Below are 20,006 nucleotides of genomic sequence, written 5' to 3' on the forward strand. Positions count from 1 at the left end.
GTTACCTAATCTTATTGTTAGGGTTACCATAACATGAACTTGAGAATTGAGTGTTTTATAAGTATTTATAAATATGAATTTTTAATATTCGTCAATATTATCATATTAAAACATATTTTATAGTTTTTTTGAAGTATGAGCTTTAATGAATTATATGAAAGTAATTATAAAATATATAATGGTTGGAGAATAACTTAAGAATACAGTGTTTTATAAGCGGTTTAAAGTATGAATTTTTAATATGTGTTAAACTTAACATATAAAGCATGCAGTATATTTTTTATGAAATATGAGCTTAAATGAAGTTACGGATGTTAGTTATGGTAATTAAAAATCAGTTACTTAATCTAATCGTAGGGGTTATCATGACACTAACCTGAGAAATGAGTGTTTTATAAGTATTTATAAATATGAATTTTTAATATTCGTCAATATTCTCATATAAAAACATATTTTATAGTATTTCTGAAGTATGGGCTTTAATTAATTATATGAAAGTAATTATAAAATATATAATGGTTGGAGAATAACTTAAGAATACTGTTTTTTATAAGTAACCAATACTATAAATTTTTAATATGAGTTAAAATTAACATATGATAGCATGTTTTATATTGTTTATGAAGTATGAGCTTAAATGAATTATATGTACGTTAGTTAAGGTAATTAAAATTCAATAACTTGATCTAATTGTTAGGATTTCATGTTACTAACCTGAGAAATGATTGTTTTATAAGTAATTAATAATAAAAATTTTAAATATAAGTAAAAATTAACATTTGAAAGCATGTTTTATAGTGTTTATGAAGTATGAGCTTTAATGAATTACATAGACGTTAGTTAAGGTAATTAAAATTCAGTTACTTAATCTAATTGTTAGGGTTACCATGACACTAACTTAAAAATGAGTGTTTAGAAATAACATAGGAAAGCATGTTTTAAAGTGTTTATGAAGTATGAGCTAAAATGAATTATATGGAAGTAATTATAAAATATATAATAGTTGGAGAATAACTTAAGAATACAGTGTTTTATAAGCGGTTTAAAGAATGAATTTTTAATATGTGTTAAAATTAACATATGATAGCATGTTTTATATTGTTTATGAAGTATGAGCTTAAATGAATTATATGGAAGTTAGTTAAGGTAATTAAAATTCAATAACTTGATCTAATTGTTAGGGTATCATGACACTTACTTTTTGTTACACTACTATTAATTTTCTATTAATCATATTCAATAACCATTCTATGTACAATGCATAAAACCATGAATATTATCGTTATCTACGCATCAATTTTAAGCATAGGCAGTTGAAACTTTCACATGTGATAGAAATGTAAATACATGTCTCAGCATTCCTTGAGTGATCTGCTGTACTGCCATCTAAAAAAATGTAGTCAGTTAAATATGTATAATGGTTGGAGAATAACTTAAGAGTACAGTGTTTTATAAGTGGTTTAAAGTATGAATTTTTAAAATGTGTTAAAATTAACATATGAAAGCATGTATTATATTGTTTATGAAGTATGTCGAGCTAAAATGAATTATATGGAAGTTAGTTAAGGTAATTAAAATTCAATAACTTGATCTTATTGTTAGGGTTTCATGATACTAACTTAAAAATAAGTGTTTTATAAACAGTTAGAAATTTGAAATTTTTAATTTGAGTTAAAATTAACATATGAAAGTATGTTTTAAAGTGTTTATAAAGCATGAGCTTAAATGAATTCTATGGAAGTTAATTATGAAATATATAATGGTAGGAGAATAACTTAAGAATACTGTTTTTTATAAGTAATAAATACTATAAATTTTAATATGAGTTAAAATTAACATATGAAAGCATGTTTTATAGTGTTTATGAAGTATGAGCTTAAATGAATTACATGGACGTTAGTTGAGGTAATTAAAAATCAGTTACTTAATCTAATTGTTAGGGTTTCATGACACTAACTTAAAAATAAGTGTTTTATAAACAGTTAGAAATTTGAAATTTTTAATATGAGTTAAATTTAACATTTAAAAGCATGTTTTAGTGTTTATGAAGTATGAGCTTAAATGAATTATACAGACGTTAGTTAAGGTAATTAAAAATCAGTTACTTAATCTAATTGTTAGGGTTACCATGACACTAACTTAAAAATGTGTGTTTAGAAATAACATAGGAAAGCATGTTTTAAAGTGTTTATAAAGTATGAGCTTAAATGAATTACATAGACGTTAGTTAAGGTAATTAAAATTCAATAACTTGATCTAATTGTTAGGATTTCATGTTACTAACCTGAGAAATGAGTGTTTTATAAGTAATTAATAATAAAAATTTTAAATATAAGTAAAAATTAACATTTGAAAGCATGTTTTATAGTGTTTATGAAGTATGAGCTTAAATGAATTACATGGACGTTAGTTGAGGTAATTAAAAATCAGTTACTTAATCTTATTGTTATGGTTATGATAACCCTAACTTAAGAATTGAGTATTTTACAATCATTTAAAACTATGAATTTTATACCTACAACAAATTATAATATGAAAACACGTTTTTAAGAGTTTTATAGATTTCAGATTAAATTATTATTATTTATAAAATTTAAATTATTGAAATTAGAATGATCTTCTCTATCTAAAGAGTCAAGGTTACACTACATTAATTTAAGCATTGATTATTTTATAATCATTTAAAAATATAAATTGTATACATTTATCAAAATAATTATCTTATTGCATATTTTATAGTGTTTATAATGTATAAGGTATAAATGTATAAATAATAGTTTATAATGGTAATTTAGAATCATTTTCTCTATCTAATGGTCAAGGCTTCAATACATTAACTTAAGAACTCATTATTTTTCAATCATTTAAAAATTTGAGTCTTATACATACAACAAATTATGCACGCGGGTGGCAAACCTTTGAGAAGTGTCGTCTTGTTGATGGCAACCAATATATCTTCCATTAAGCCGGTCTTTATTGTTTTCAGGTTGTAAACGTCTCACAAAGGTTTCCATGTCAATTTTTACATTGTCCTTGCAGGAACTACCTAGTGTCGCCCTTTTTCCGTATTCTACCGAACAAAGTTTGTTGATCCAGCCATATTGAAACCATGGTTAAAACCAGCATGGTATCCATACGGAAAAGATATTACAACTTCTATTTTCTCTTGTGTTATCTAAAACAATTATATAGAAACAATTAGAACAATTTAACAACATTTCGTATTCAAAATCTTCTACCTTGTCAAATGATGATGATGAGTAGGCAACATTTGTGGATATTTAATAGACATTAATTTATGTGTAAGATATGCGGACATATTGAAAAATCTTAAGGAAAAAGACCACTCCTTTAAAGCGCTGTCTATATTCCGGTGGTTTTGCACACCTTAAAAAATAAAATCACATGTGATGAAGTATATAGAAGTTACCATGACTTTGGGCTACCTTCGTGAATGCCAAGAAAATTATGATTTCCACATTCCAAAATAAAAATAGGCCGTATTAACCCCATCCATTTTTATATCATAATCCTCATTCCCATAGTCCAAAACTGTACCAAGTTTAATTTATTTTTAGAAGTCATACAGTGTAGGGTTTTAATAAATAGTATTAATTTGAAAATGTCATGTTTGTAGTCTATAATTTTTTAGCATGATTTAAATAACATTATTTCTATGATGTTTAATTCTAAGACTACAATATCATAGTGTATATCATAGTTATTATAGTGTAATTTTAGAATATTATTGTTTATGGTTTAAATGTTCCCATCTAAACTTTACAAACCTTAGCTAGGTATATATTATTTTTCGCATTTAAGATTGCTGTAGTAAAACACTTGATAACTTACGTGAAAAATTTTTCAAAAGTTATTAGAAGTCCACTAATTAAGTTATAACAAATATGTTATTCTACACTGTACATAGAAACAGACATTCCTCTCTTAATTGTATGAAGAGCAAGTGAAAAATATTTTAGAAGTATAAAAGTGTTAGGAAAAGATTGAACTAGACAAATAGAAGAATAACATAACTGATAAAAGAAGTTAATTATCCAAGTAATATAAATGTTTTTATTTTTATAATTTCTTCTTTATTAGGTTTATTAATTTCAATTTTTTTTTTTTATTTACCCTTATATTGGTATAAATTATATTATAGGTTTTGGTTTAATTTATATATTTTGTTGTTCAAGTTTAATAGTTAATATTTTTTTAATAATAAGATGATCATAAAAAATGTATTTTAAAAAACAAATTTTAACACTCATGATGAATGAATTTATATCCTTTCTATCAACATGTAACCATCCACTAACCTTTTCACTGTTAGCTCGTATGAAATCAATTGTCTAAACGATATCATGTTTTTTTGAGAAAAGTTGAACACGACACCCCGTGCAAAATATTTAGCAATATTCAATTATAATCAAACCTTACAGACTTAAATTAAACAAATGCACATTAACATACTTGAGTTCAGCCGAATTTATCGATTGTGATTCATATAGTTCTTTTTTGATAATTCATTTTTGAATTTTTCTTTATTATATTTGTCATCAATTGTACTATTATGTATTATAAAAAAACAATTAAAATTACATAATGATAAGTATGAAAGTTTAATAAATGCATTATTTTAAGCACTAGCTGAATCACTTACACTATTTTAGGTGTGTTTATTTCATTGCTAATAAAACTGTTTAAATTCTCTTAAGTATTTTTTATAAACATTTTACAATTGACGACAAGCATTCTGGCTTTCTTTTAAGTCTATCTGCGAGGTCTTTAATTTTCTTTTCGTATATCTAAGAGAAGAAATGCTACTCAAATTTGTCTTAACTCATTTTCTCTATAGAAACTTAAGCTACTGGACAAATAGAAGAATTACATAACTGATATCTGATTAAGCTTTGTTATTACATATCCAATAAATTTAAATTTAATGCATTAGATTATAAAAATAATACCAACTTATAAATTGAAATCCATTAAATAACACAGAATAGTTATAAAATGAAGTAATAAATATTATTTATTTTGTTTTATACAAAAAAAAAAATAAATGTATAGTTATTTAATTGAAAAAAATAAAATACATAATTACGATTGAAAATTATTATCTTATATTAGATCTTACTAATTAATAAAACCAATAAGATGTAAGCCTATTATAAATTTGATTATATATATATAAAAAAAAAAATGGATTAAAACTTCATTATAAATAGCTGACTTGGTAAATTTGTTGATGACCTCATATAAAAAAAGTTTTCATAATTGAAAACATGTAAAATTTGTTTGATTGAATATTAAGATATGTTTGTCTGTACTATAGACATTTTATACTTATCGGAAGTTACTAAATATTGTAATCATGAAAAAAGTTTGAAAATGAAAAAAAAATAATAATTGTTAACTTTAATAACCACAAATCAAAAAAATGTTTGTTATAGTTGAATATTCATATAACACCGTCATCACTTCCATTTATTTAAAATGTTTCAGCTGCTGAATAAACTAATATAATTACAAAAATTAAAACAAATCGATATACCTAAATATAAAAAAGTAGAAACAATTATTGTGAAAAAAAATCTTTTAATGTATACTAAGCTTACTTCATTTTTTTAAAACTTACTAAGGGCGTTATTATTAGAGTTAACGATCATAAACCATAAATTAGTAACTATAAATAAGATAATTTACTAAATTACATTATACCGCCCTAATAATTATAGGAGTTTATGTACACAAATGAATGACAGTAAATCATTGTTTTACTTTTTTCTTTTAATTATTTACAATTTTATTATATATTTTAGTCATAAATTCAAGACTTGACAGCATCCTTTTTATTAGAATCATCAGAACTATCAGATTTGTCTTCTTTATCATCTAAAAAAAATATTAAAACATTTATTAAGACAATATTTAAGCATTATGTGATATTAAAAACTTAAAATACAATTGTATCGTTAATTTTATGAATAAAATATATGACCTTTGGAAAATTTGTCTTAAATATGAATAAAACACTGTCTATACATCATGTTATATCTTTAAGAGACTTTAAGAGAACATAACTTTATTAGAAACTCACAGAATCTACTTAAAATATATATAAAAAAAAAAAAGAATTAGAAAAATATAATTTGTCATACCGCTGTAAGTGAAATTATACTATTAATTAATCATTATCTGCATGAATAATAAAATAAGATGTCAATACATTGGTAATATAAAAAACATTTTGTAAATTCAATACATCATGAATATTATACTGAACTGTAAATGATTAATTAACATATTATATAAAATCATTATTTAAAGGAAAAAATGTAGCAATCGCTTATAAAGTGCCTACACTTTCAACCTCCAAACAAGATTTTGAATTGAAACGCCAGATAGTAAATAACACTTTTGAAAATGTATTTTTGGCTAAAAACTAGAGTATGAATTTTTTTAGTTGACAAAAACTGATGTATATAATGAGAATTTAAAAATTGGCAATTAACTACTGCAGTATGATTGCACATTTTTGTTTATGTTGAGAGATTCATATTAAAAATAATTACCTTTTAGAATCTTAAATTCTGGTTCATTGACTTCCGTCCTATTCGAGTCCAAACATGCTCGTTTTCTAGCAAATTTGACATTTTTATAAGATCTAAAACAAAAGTAATAATATGATATATATATATATTAAATTTATATAATTATATTATATAAAACAGTTGCAATACCTATTATCTTTTCGGCCACCACCCCCTACACCAGGAGCCATTCCTTCATCTTCACTATCGCTAAATTCATTATCAGGTGAAATTTTTTTATCTGTAATAGATTGAGGATTCCTTTCATCTGGGTTAACATTATCTTCATCTTCTGACTTGTTGCGTACTCCGTCTTCGGGTATATCTAATAACAAAAATAAATATAAAATAGTAAGTAGTTCATTTAAAAGTTTATATCAAAAAATTAACAATATAATTACAATTATAAGTATAATAAAATTTACCTTGGACTTGAACTCCTGGGGCGTGAGGTAGCATTCTTAAGTTTTCAAAGAGTCGGTTTTTAATCTTTTCTAAAGACTTTGTAGTATTTCTATTTTTCATTTTCGAAGGGCTGATATGAAGTTTAAAATCGGGACCAAAATATTCAAAATAGTCGTTATTTGGCAATTCATTAGCAATTTCAGCTCCTAAGGCCACAGCTGTTTCAAATGTCCAACATCGAGATACATTTCGAATAGTATAACCACCTCCGCCAACCATAAGAAGGGGTAAGCCATAACGTTTTACAAATTCAACACATTTGCCATGACCTAAAAATGTTCGTTTACAGTTTTTAAGTTTGAAGTTTATAAATTAATAATGTACAAAATTGTCATACCTTTAATAGTTAGATTAAAGCATCCAAGCTTATCTCCTGTAAGTGAATCCGCTCCACATTGTAATACAACTGCACTAGGTTGGAACGTCTCCATTACTTTAGTAATTATTGGTACGAATATTGATTCATAACTATCATCATCCATTCCATCTCTTAAGGGAATGTTAACTGCATAGTGTTTTCCTTCTCCTTTACCAATACTCTAAAATAATAATTCATTTTAATATTGTTATTAAATAATTTATTTAGCAGACACTATAAGAAAATTTAAAATCAAGTATATTATACTCTGTAAAGTAATAAGTGATAACTGTTAAGAGACTTTAAAAGAAAAATAAACTTAACATTTTAAAATGAATGATAGAAAAAAAAATTAATCAATATATTAGTTTGATACATGATCTATAAAATTATAAAACTACATGCATAAATTTATAAAACTATGATAATTACAATTAGAAAAGTATTTATGGGACCTTATAAAAACAAATTTATTTGAATGCTAATATTGCAACCATTAACAGATTAAACAGATTAAGATATTAAAAATTAAATTTCACTATTCATTGACTTACTTCGAGAGCTCCACTACCAGGAAAATAATTGCCACCATATTTGTGGAATGAAACTGTCATAACTCTATCAGTTGTATAAAATGCTTCTTCAACACCATCACCGTGATGGACATCAATATCAATGTACAACACTCGTTGATGGTATTTAAGCAATTCTAATATACCAAGTACGATATCATTAACATAACAAAAGCCACTGGCTTTAGATTTTTTTGCGTGATGTAAACCACCTCCCCAATTGATACAAATATCTGCAGATTGTTTATTTAATTTTACAGCTGCTGCTACTGAACCGCCCACAGATAGCTGACAAAATTTGTATAAACCATCAAAAACTGGAGAATCTTTATCAACATTGACTGTAAAAAAATAATAATAATAACCATTTTAACAATTACATTTGATTTTAGTAAAAGTGACAATATACTTACATCTTTGCATTTGTATTTTATAATTGTTCATATTATCAGGACAAATCCTTTTTAAAAACTGTATGTACTCTTTACTATGAAATTTGGTCATGTCTTTTGCAGTAACTTCATAAGGTCTCTAAATCATTATAAACATTGATTTTATAAGTAATTGAAAAATATCATCAAGACTAAAAATTATTTTGACTTACAGCTATTTCCATTTTTTGGTATAAACCATAATTTAAAAGCAAATTATGAGTCATTGAAATCCTATGTGGTTTCATAGGATGACCTTGTCCATAATAATAGTTTCCAATGTTACCTGTAAAAAATATACAATGGTAAATTAATTACATTAAATAGCTGTTTGAAATTATAGAAAAAGTTTTCTATCTATTAAAATACAACACATAAACTTCTATAATAATTTAATTACTCAACTACCTTTAAACAGTAAGTAATTAAAAATGTGATATTTAGGGGAGATACACATTCATACCCAGACAGCAATAATATTATAACATCAATATTATTATAACTTTTGAAGTGAATTGCATTTTTAATATTATACTTATAATGTTAATTAAACATTTTACGAAGTTTAAAAATTTAATATTACAATCAAAATATTTTATTAATGATAAAATTGTATTAGTTTTATAATATTTAAGTTCTAACTAAATTAAAATGTTATTATCATATTTAGGTTTTAATTTTTAATAACATTATTCTAACCATATTATTATCATATTTCATTTAATTTTAATTTATAATATTTTAATTTTAATTTCTTTAAAATATTATAATAATCAAAATTAATAATTTAAAATAATATTTTATGTTTATCTTAGAAGAATATTAAAAGTTGATAAATTTATAATGTTTCAATTTAGAGTAAAAAGTCCTAAGAAAAAACAAAAAATGAATACCACACACTACCAGTTGCAGGCTGTTCAAAAAACAGTTCATTAATCACTAGTGATTTTCCTCCACGTTTTAATAGTACATTGACTAAAGGTAATATGACTACTATTAGTATTGATTTATTTATATTGGATACTTAGCTTTTCACTATATATAAGATCAATAATATTATTATTTATAACAATTATCAATGTAATTTAAAATGAGTACTAATGGTTACTAAAATGTACCTACATAATTAATATTTAGAAAATTGGAAAAAAAATTAAAAATAAATTGTATAAATAGGTTCATTTTAGGTTTTATTGTAGTTAGTATATTTTAGTCATATGTGCAAGTGAAAATAAAAGTTTATGGCTTAATTTTATAATAAAAAATGTTAAATTTATATACTTATATAGAACAGAGTATAGGACTTAAAAATAATCTATTAGAAGAGAGAACTTGTATAAAGGTTTAGAGTTGCTTATAAAATATGTTTTGAATTTGGTGGAGAATTTGAAATTAATGCTGTTTTAATTGCTGACTAAATAGTAATTTGAATTAATCTATTAATTAAGCTACCAATAATCTTTTTTCAGAATCATTTACTTTATAAATTCAGTTATATTCTGCCAACTTTATATATAATTCTTAAATAATTGGTATTGTTTGCGATAATTTTTTTTTAGGAAATCATAAATTAAATCAGCACAATTAATTAATATAGATAAAAAAAATAATATAAAATTTTCAAAATTTAACTCAAACTCTGGTGATTCTGAAAATGATGCTGTATGGGTCATTGAAGATTGCTCAAACCAGCAAAAAAGTAATAAAATAAATTATTATTTATAGCTTAAGTAACAATTGGATTACCCACATAATATAATATAATAACATAATAATAATTTGTTTTATAGTCATTTAAAATGAAGAAAAACCATTGAATGATGTTATTATTATGAGCCCAAATTATAATTGGTCATTTGAAGAATATAATATGGTATTTGAAAAAGAAATTAACTTTTCTGGTAGTAAATGGTTGTAGAAAAACAAAATGATGTTCTACCTATAATATCTAGTGCAGTACACAATGATAAATGCAACGAGGATCTATCACAATCACACATAAAAACATTGGATTTTAATGATAGAAATACCGAAGACAATGGAACTTTAATTTAAAAAAATACACAAGGTATTTATTAAGTATATACAACTATATATATTTATCCTATACATTTTAATTTTAATAATTAACAAATTCTTTATTCTTATGTTTATGTACAATGTACATAAAATTATTTTGGAACTAATATCATATTCTTCCATTTGAAATAGTTCATAAATACTTTTTTGGAGGTTTTAAAGGTTTAAATCTATTATTTTAAAACATGGACCATTTAGTATTTTTATTTATTTCAATGAATTATAACAAAATTAATTTTAATGCAAGTTCAATTTGTTTGTATACTTTTTAATTTAAATTTTATTTTATTGAGTGTCTAATACTTAATATAATATATTATTTCAAATAATTAAATCTCTCTAATTGAAAATCAATGTCCACTATTTTTATTTTTGTAGAACTAAAAAGTTATGTAGTTAAAACATTAACAAGTTTTCAGTATAGAATCGATGGTTTGGAAACATTAACCCAAACAATTCATTTAAATGTCGAGAAGATTATTAATAATTATATGTCTGTACCTGAACATTGCTCAACTGTATCTTATGAAGACAATATGTCAGTAATAGATATTGATTCTTATTTTCCTATTAAATATTACGAAGAGCTAAGAAACTTTGAAACAATTATTTCTAATTTAGATATTTGTCGTGTTTTGGTAACTATGTGTAATATATTGTTGTATATTAAATTTTTAAATCTCACTACAATATTAGAAAATATAGCATATGAGTTTATCCTATTTAAGGGCAACCTTAGGCAGCAACTAATTTTTTGTTAGGTGTTAGTCTGGTAATACCAAGTCAATCATCTGCTACAGTGTTTTAAAGCCTTATCCGTGTGCAAAAGCCTATCTGTCTGAGTTTTCTCTTAAATGAAATAATAATACAGACAATAGTACAGACATCAATAAAAAATGCTGAATGGAACACAATACATTTGTTGTGCCAACTTATATTTCTAATATTTTTTTTAAATTATCTAAGTTCATTATCTTATTATATGTATAGGTGTGGGAATTTGGCCTATAAAACGCTAGACGAGACGCTAGATGTATATGTGTGGTGTGTGACTTATGTGTGCTTGGGTATAGATAACTAATGTGAGTCAGATAAAAAAGTGTCGCTAGAAAGAACTCTAGTTTTAAGTTTGTAAATCATAATAATTGTTATTCTGTGTTTTATACATAGTGCAATAAAGTAAAGTAAAATTACAATTTTCAGTAAAAATTATCTACTATATATCACTCCTAAATCCCAGATATTTACATATAATGATTTGATTTGATTCTCAATTGTAATTGCTATTTAATTCTGATCAAAATGAAATATTACAAAATAATTTCAGGTATCTAAATTGTCTTTGTCGATAAGTGGATCACTAGGAAACAGCATAAGACAAATTTTAGAAGAATGTTTAAAGATGATTTATTACAAACATATTCTTTACAAGGATTTAAAAAAAAGAATCTTTTTCAGAACTAAATTGCTATCGTTTGATATTTGGTAATAATTAATTATATAATATATACTAAAATATCAATTAAACATTTACAATGAATGATTATGAGAAATATTGTTTAACATTTCAGATATTATAAGAAGCAATGCTAAGTTCAAACAAACACCTGAAAAAGAAGTAGACAAATGCATTGCTACTTGGTTGTCACATGCCAAATTCAGACTGCTCAAAAAATCAAAAAAAGTATCACTTGAAGATGCAGCTCTTGAATAATTGATAATTTTACTTTTTTTTTTAATATTATTTAAATAACTATTCTTATTCATATTATTATTAGGTATTATATAGTATACTATAATACAATAAAATTGATTTTGTTTTTGTTATAAAATAAGGTAACGCGCTATAAATTATACAAGTTATCATTATATTGAAATACCTAAAATAATTATTTTATTTTTCTTGTTTTAACTATTTTGTTTTATTTTAATGTAAAAAAGTATAGTAATTAAATTCAAATTTATACAAAATAATATCATATTAAAAAGTGTATTTTTTTTTATTGTCCTTGATTATAATTGACCTAATTTTATAATTTGCTTAAATATTTGTATTCATAACAATACAGGTGATTTGTTATATTCATAGAAAATAACTTTTTTTTCTTTTTTAAATATTTATTGTAATTTGTAATTCGTTATAAATTATAATTAAATAATATTATTATAATTATAAATTATAAACATTTATACAAAATACAATAATAATGTATGAATGTTTATAGGTACCTATTATAATAATACAATAACTTGATAATGATGTTTTAATATCATTAATATAATTTTAATTTAACGTTATGGGAACATTAATTAGTTGTTGTAAAATATAAATTTAACGTTGTTATAACATCTATAAAATATTAAGGAATAATAATTTAGTAACACAAATATTGTGGCCAAAAAAATTGTCCATAATATTAAAAAAGATTTATGAAACCAAAAATTAACTTTAACAACTCATAATAAAAATTGACATATTTTTTTTAGATTGAAAATATAGGTAAATTTATAAAAAAAATTATATCTTTTATCGAACATGGTACCTCATAGAGGTGTATTGTGTATTATATTTAAGCATCAAGTTAATAAGGTTATATGAGAAATAAATTACACAATTATGTACCTAATTTATAATACTACAATGATCGTTATATTTTAATTCTGCATATTATGAATCAAAACTGTTGACAATATTGTATTGTTTGTAATCAATTATTGTACTTCTATCAAAATTACCTATACAAAATATTGACACCATTTTTTAATTGTATTAAAACACTTTATATGATTTAGTAGTATAAATTAACTTTTCTAGAATTTAGTCTACGTTCAATAAATGTCTCAACCTCTGGGATAAATATGTAATTATTGGAATTCACAGATGTAATGATCAAGGTTAACACATCAAAAACAGGAGATAATTAAAATTTGTTTAGTGACAACTGATATCAATAACTATATGTCTGACATAATATGAAACCATCAAATTTCTAAGAATATACTTTATGTAATTAATAATATTATTATTGAATTTAATTTTGTCTAAACTATCTAGAAGTACAGACAGTACAAGGGCGAATAGAAAAAAATAAAAACCCAAACAGACTGCAGGCATATCTAAGTTTTTTTTGTTATATACCATTTGTGAGGGATAATAGACAAACATAGATTATATTTAACTATAGCTGACCTTTCATCGAAACAAGAGTTGCCATACCCACAGCTGAAATGTCGAAAGCATTGAACAAGGACAATCAGAGCACACACACAACACATTTAACATCTATAAAAACGATACTCACCGTCATAATAGTAACAGACGCGTTTCTTGAATGATGTGATGGACATTGCGGCGTCCTAAGTCTGACTGGTACTTCTTAGAGTAATCGGTATGTGTGCTTGTGTCGTACGACTAGCTAGGCCTCTCAAAAAAGCGCGGGCCGACCAACTTGTGTTGAGATTACGGCGACGTTTTCTTCGTTAACAACCACCAACGGAGAACTGGTATCGACGGTGTTACTAACTGCGCGCGACTAACCGTTGAAGAAAATACCGTGGGAAACGAACGAAAATAAAAACCACGGTATAAAAAATAAAAAAAAACCAAAAACATCGGCGCTGTTAACGATAAACGAGCAAGAACTGCAGACCAGTGAATAGAGAAATATTATTTACTATTTACTATTTAGAACATCACCGTATACGCGAGTCGAAAACGTAAAAACGCACCGTACATTTTGAGCTAACCTAACATAGGCATGTCAGCAATATTCCGGTTTTTGAAGCGTATCGCGCATCCACCCTCCGCCCATCAACGTACTGTGACGTGGCATTCCTCCGTTTCTCATTGGTCCACCGCCCCCGCCGCCGCCACCACCGATGACACCACCACCACACCACCGCTAATCTAGTCTGAGAGGTGCTTACGTCACAGACCTCCGTATCGCGAGTTGCTGACATGCCTATGTATTTTGTCATAAAATATTGTCATGTAATATTGTGTTTGGAGCAAATCACGAATGGCCAGTAACAAACAGACGCCATTGAGATAAGCAGTGCAGCCATGCACCATAGACCTTATACTAATAGACGGGACATCTGGGGTGGATGCGGGTGGGTGGTGCGGTCTTTCCTAACTGTGATAGTACGCGGTGTGAGTATTGATAAGACGCACCGTTACAATGATTGTACAATCCCATGATTCTTGTGCGCATGTGCAGTGTACATGTACTACCTTGATCAGCGCCCTCACGCGTAGACGCGTTCTGCAATGTACCTTTTTACCAGACCGTACAAAGTGTCCGCGTTCTGCATTTTAAACAATGTAAAGTACAAAGTGAGCGTTTACCAGCATTAATGCATTATCAATACTTTGTCGCCATCTTGTTGGTTGGCAAAATATTATAAATTTCGTATTACGCAGTTATGCACGAAAAAGCATATGTAAAGTGAAATGTGAATTATTTTGTAAAGTGAAACATTTTAGTTGGTTTTTATATATTGGTATATTATAGAAAATAGTTATTTAATATTTATTCATGTGTCTATTAATTATGCCAGTGACTTGTGCGGCATATGGATGTGCCAATAGGGGACCTAGGACAATTGGTCTCCGCGAAAAAATGTCGTATGCGAACAATTGGTCCCCGTCATAATTTTATACTCGGACAATTAGTCCCCGGCGTAAAAGTAAAAAGTTAAATACAAAATATTTTTTTACTTATCAATAAACGTTTTTAAAAATGTTTTTTCAATAACATAATAGGTAATAGTTATTTGTTTAAAAAATAAATAAAAATGAACATAAAATATAATATAATATCGGTAATAATATTGGTCCCCGTCATAATTTTATACTTGAACAATTAGTCCCCGGCGTAAAAGTAAAAAGCTTAATTCAAAATTTAATTAAAATGTATGCTAATCTCGAAAGCCTAAACAAATAATTTAAAAGATCGTCTTTTAAAAAGTTATTATCAAAACTATTGCAAATAGAAATAATGTTTTTTTCTTTGTCGCTTACGGGTTTCGACGATATCTATTATTTATTATTATGTTCATTTTTATTTATTTTTTAAACAAATAACTATTACCTACTATATTATTGAAAAAACATCTTTAAGAACGTTTATTGATTAGTAAAAAAATACTTTGTATTTACCATTTTACTTTTACACCGGGGACTAATTGTCCGAGTATAAAATTATGACGGGGACCAATTGTCCGCGTATGACATTTTTTCGCGGGGACAAATGGTCCGGTGACCAAATGTCCGCATACCGCCAATAGGTATAAATCTGGTCAAAATATTCATTTTTTTCGGTAAGTTCAATTCTACGTATTTAAAATTAAATAAACGGTTTGGTACCCATACTCATAATTTGTAATACATAAATGCAATTGTTTCTATGAATCATTGATACCTGTTATATTCAGTGGCGGTTTTGGGGGGGGGGGGACAAAGGAGACATTGCCTCCCTTGAAAATTGAGGGAAAAAATGTAGACTTATTGTTCCTAATTAATTTTAAATTCAATCTAGATTAAGATTAATTTAAAAAAAAAATTTAATTCTGAAAATTTTATAAAAAAAAAAATGATTAAGGGGATTGGAAGCGGCGATTTTCTGTCTTTGTCTAACACACGTGCAACATAGGATTATAGACGTGTTCTATTTCCAACGTACCGATTAATCTAGTGAAGCGATAAGAATTCTGAAAACAGATTTGAATTCGTCGTCAAGTCTACTTGAGATCGATTTTTCCACATTTTTCATATTATCCTCCAAAAATCCTAAAAAACGATATATTCAAAAGAGTAATTAAAAAATTGACATATTTCAATTTTTGGAGAAGGTTAAATCAAAAAATCAAAAATGTGGGAAAGTCGATCTCAAGAAGACTTGACGACAAATTCAAATCTGTTTTCAGAATTCTTATCGCTTCACTAGATTAATCGGTACGTTGGAAATTAGCTATGCGTTCTGTTTTAAACAGTAGCAGTTTTGCAGTGACATGTGTGTGCGCGTGCGAAAGTGTACAAACTAGACGATTCCGGCGCGTTACTGTCAACAGCGCTTGACTGTCAAACGTAAATTATTTATAGATAGTATCGACAATTTTCCAAAGTAAAATAGATACTGGATAATATAATATTGATTATTATATTTTCTGACGTTTGATAATATTATTACCACATTTGCTGTGTGCCTGTGTATAGTTACAGTGAAGTGTACAGTTACATTGAACTAATTGATGATTCCGTTTTCTTTATAAAATATTTTGAAAAATAAATAAAACACTATGGGTAATTCTAAAAAAAAAGGGCAATGTTAATGCGCTATTGAAATGGCGTTTGAATTCCAATTGCATAACGGTAAGTTTTAATTTTCATTATAATAATATATTATAGAAGCAATTGTTTTTTGTATTCAAACTGTTTAAAATATGTTTATTATACATACGCTGCATAAATAAATGTATGGGTGTACGATGATAGTGGAAGTCACTACTCGCTCTGCTGTATACAAATTGTATGGTGTATAGAAAATGATAATAAGTATAAATTATAAACAATTAGTAAAATTTTCGTGTATTTACAGTTATTCGTTTTTGAGTTACATCAAAATAAGAAAATCGCTATATAAAAAATCGTGTGAATATCCAATGTTGTAAAAATATGAATTTAAAAATGCTCATAAAAATTTAATTTAACTTCCTTGGTAGACATTTTTTTTTTAATAAAATTAGGCAAACTTATGAGGAATCTTGTATTACATTTTCTTATCCAAAAATTAAATAGTATTTTCAACTGCTACTATAACAACTTATAAGGTATCTTATATTATATTCAATTTTCAAAACATTTTTTATTGACAATAAATAAATAAAAAAACAAATAAAAATCGAAATCTAAATTTTCTTATTGGTACCTTTACACACAAGTGGAAGTTTATTAATAAGGGTGCTCTTATGGCGACGTACAAAAATTATCAAAATTTTAAAAAATAATTTGACAAGTTTTGTGCTAATTGTAGGCCTAAGAAATTTTCAGTTTTTTACAATTTTTTTTTAAATTTTGAAAAAAAAATTTCGTAGGGTCAAATTTCTTGAAAATTAACAACATTATAAAATCATTAGCTTCTTTACTCCACTCAAAATCTAAAATAGGTATGTTATTTCCATAGGAAAAATTACCATCTACATCAATTTCCAGCAGGCAGCAAAAAAATTTAATTCATCATGATGGAGATATGGAAGAGTAAAACATACTTAATTAATAATTGTTATTAGTTGTGTTTACAATAATTATTTTTAATGTATTTAATTTAGAACATATGTAATTGAAGGAAGACGAATCGTTGATATAAAATTTATGTTTGATAAAATCTCGAAAATCAAACACGAGGGTTTTGACTGTACGTTCCTTAATTTAAGTTTACAAAAAGAAAAAAGATATGGTTTTTACAGTGAATTTATTTTTATTTGCAACATGTGTAATAAAAATGAGATTATCTCTACTGAACCATCATTAGATACCAACGGACTTTTAACAATAAATATGGCAGTTGTATCATCAGCTGTAAATACCGGTCAAGGATATTCACAATTACAGCAATTTTCAGCTATTTTAAATATGCCATGTATGAGTAACCCACTATATCAAAAATGTCATGAAAAAGTTAGTTCATACACTGAGAGCGTTGCCTTAGAAGGAACTAAAGAAGCGGCTAAAGAAGAAGCTAGATTAGCTATAGAACACGGGGATATAAATAAGAACGGTGTTCCTATGATCACTGTAGTTGCCGATGGCGCATGGTCTAAGACAGTGGTTCTTAACGGGGGCATTTCGGTCTCTCTGGGGGGCGATAGTTTTGAAGGGGGCGTTGAGGGGGTGGTAAGCTTTTTCAAACTCGGAGATGAAAAATAATACAATAATTGAACGTGAAATCAGAATAGTTGTAATTGCGACAATTGCGTACGCTATGTAACGGTATACGGCATGTTATCTAATCGCATTTTACGTATCGGGAACGTCCTGTTTATAATAGATTTATTTTTACATTTTCAACCATAGTTCTGGACTATTGTATACTGTACCTTGCACTCTTGCAGTACGTGATTGATATCGTTACAGTGAACGTCGCGTTTTCGAATAAACTAGTGCGTTTTTCTGACAACACTAATAAATATTTTTATAATGAGTGATCATAGTGCAAAAAAGAAGTGCCGTCAGTATTTAGTAGAGTACCTAAAGTTTGGTTTTATCGCATCACCACTTAATGTACAGTTACCGTTGTGCCTTATATGTGAAAAAACATTTTCGAATGAGGCAATGAAGCCATCAAGAATGAAAGATCATTTATCAAAAATTCATTCCGATAAACTGGAGAAACCACTTTCGTTTTTTCAGGCTCTTAAAGCAAAAATTGAAAAACGGTCTACTGTGAATAGTTTATTTAAAAAACAAACATCTGATCTTGATAAAGGACTTGTCGCTTCGTACAAGGTGTCTTTATTGATAGCAAAAAACAGTAAACCTCATTCAATCGGTGAAACTCTTATTTTACCGGCTCTCAAGGAAATAATCGATACTATGCAAGGAGAGGGTACTAGCAATTAGATGATTAAGTCAATTCCTTTGAGCAATGACACTGTCTCCAAAAGAATTGATGAAATGGCAGATGACATCGAAAACAAACTTATAAATTATTTAAGAGAAAATAATTTTGCACTACAGATTGACGAATCAACTGTGACAGATAATAAAGCTATATTACTAGCTTACGTGAGGTTCATTAATGAACGTAAAGAAATCGTCGAGGAATTATTGTTGGCTACAAGTTTGATCACTGATACCAAAGGGTCGTCGATTTTTCAAGCGGTGGAGGAATATTTTACCAGAAAAAATGTCCCCTTGACAAATATTATTGCATGCGCAACGGATGGCGCTCCTTCGATGACCGGTCGTCATGTTGGGTTTATAGCCCACCTTAAGCTGCCCCAGGTGTTATTTATGTTCATTGTGTTATACATCGCCAACATTTAGCTGCTAAAAACTTAAGCAGTGTGCTGCACGAAACCCTTCAATTCGTCATAAAAGCTGTAAACAAGATTAAAGCAAGTTCACTCAATGACCGCATGTTTCGAGAACTTTGTCATGATAATGATGAAGATTTTGAAAGATTACTTTTGCATACTGCAGTAAGGTGGCTTTCCAAAGGAAAATGTTTGTGTCGTTTTTTTTGCATTATTTGACTCTATCATTGAATTTCTCGATAAAATTGATCCTGTCTTAAAAGAAAATTTGAAGCAACGAAAAATTGAGATAAGGTACCTCACAGATATTTTTGAAAAAATGAATGAAGTCAATTTGAAGCTTCAAGGGAATAAGATGAACTTTATTAAAGCCAAAGGAATAATTTCCTCATTCATTTTTAAATTAGATCTTTACAGAACAAACATAAATCGTCAAGAACTGATTCAGTTTCCGAATCTCAAGTCGTGT

The 20,006-nt window shown here is 26.6% G+C and overlaps 1 protein-coding gene and 1 pseudogene across 3 annotated transcripts in view; one reads left to right on the forward strand and one right to left on the reverse strand.

Moving 5' to 3' along the window:
* Positions 1-5,772: 5,772 nt before the first annotated feature.
* Positions 5,773-20,006, reverse strand: part of LOC132927362 (histone deacetylase HDAC1-like) — a 46,518-nt gene continuing 32,284 nt past the window's right edge. For 2 of the 3 annotated variants that reach the window (XM_060991870.1, XM_060991871.1), the window contains exons 3-10: positions 8,596-8,708; positions 8,405-8,522; positions 7,974-8,332; positions 7,399-7,600; positions 7,022-7,330; positions 6,747-6,921; positions 6,579-6,670; positions 5,773-5,898 (exon numbers count right to left, since the gene is read on the reverse strand). In XM_060991870.1, coding sequence (XP_060847853.1) covers positions 5,834-5,898; positions 6,579-6,670; positions 6,747-6,921; positions 7,022-7,330; positions 7,399-7,600; positions 7,974-8,332; positions 8,405-8,522; positions 8,596-8,708 — 1,433 coding nt within the window. In that variant the 3' untranslated portion in view covers positions 5,773-5,833. Of the gene's footprint in view, positions 5,899-6,578; positions 6,671-6,746; positions 6,922-7,021; positions 7,331-7,398; positions 7,601-7,973; positions 8,333-8,404; positions 8,523-8,595; positions 8,709-13,803; positions 14,303-20,006 lie in introns of those variants that run through there. The other variant, XM_060991872.1, reaches the window with a different exon arrangement.
* LOC132923791 (uncharacterized) lies at positions 9,266-12,215 on the forward strand (annotated as a pseudogene).

This window comes from Rhopalosiphum padi, chromosome 3 (assembly GCF_020882245.1).
Source record: "Rhopalosiphum padi isolate XX-2018 chromosome 3, ASM2088224v1, whole genome shotgun sequence".
In the NCBI taxonomy this organism is placed as follows: Eukaryota; Metazoa; Arthropoda; class Insecta; order Hemiptera; family Aphididae; genus Rhopalosiphum; species Rhopalosiphum padi.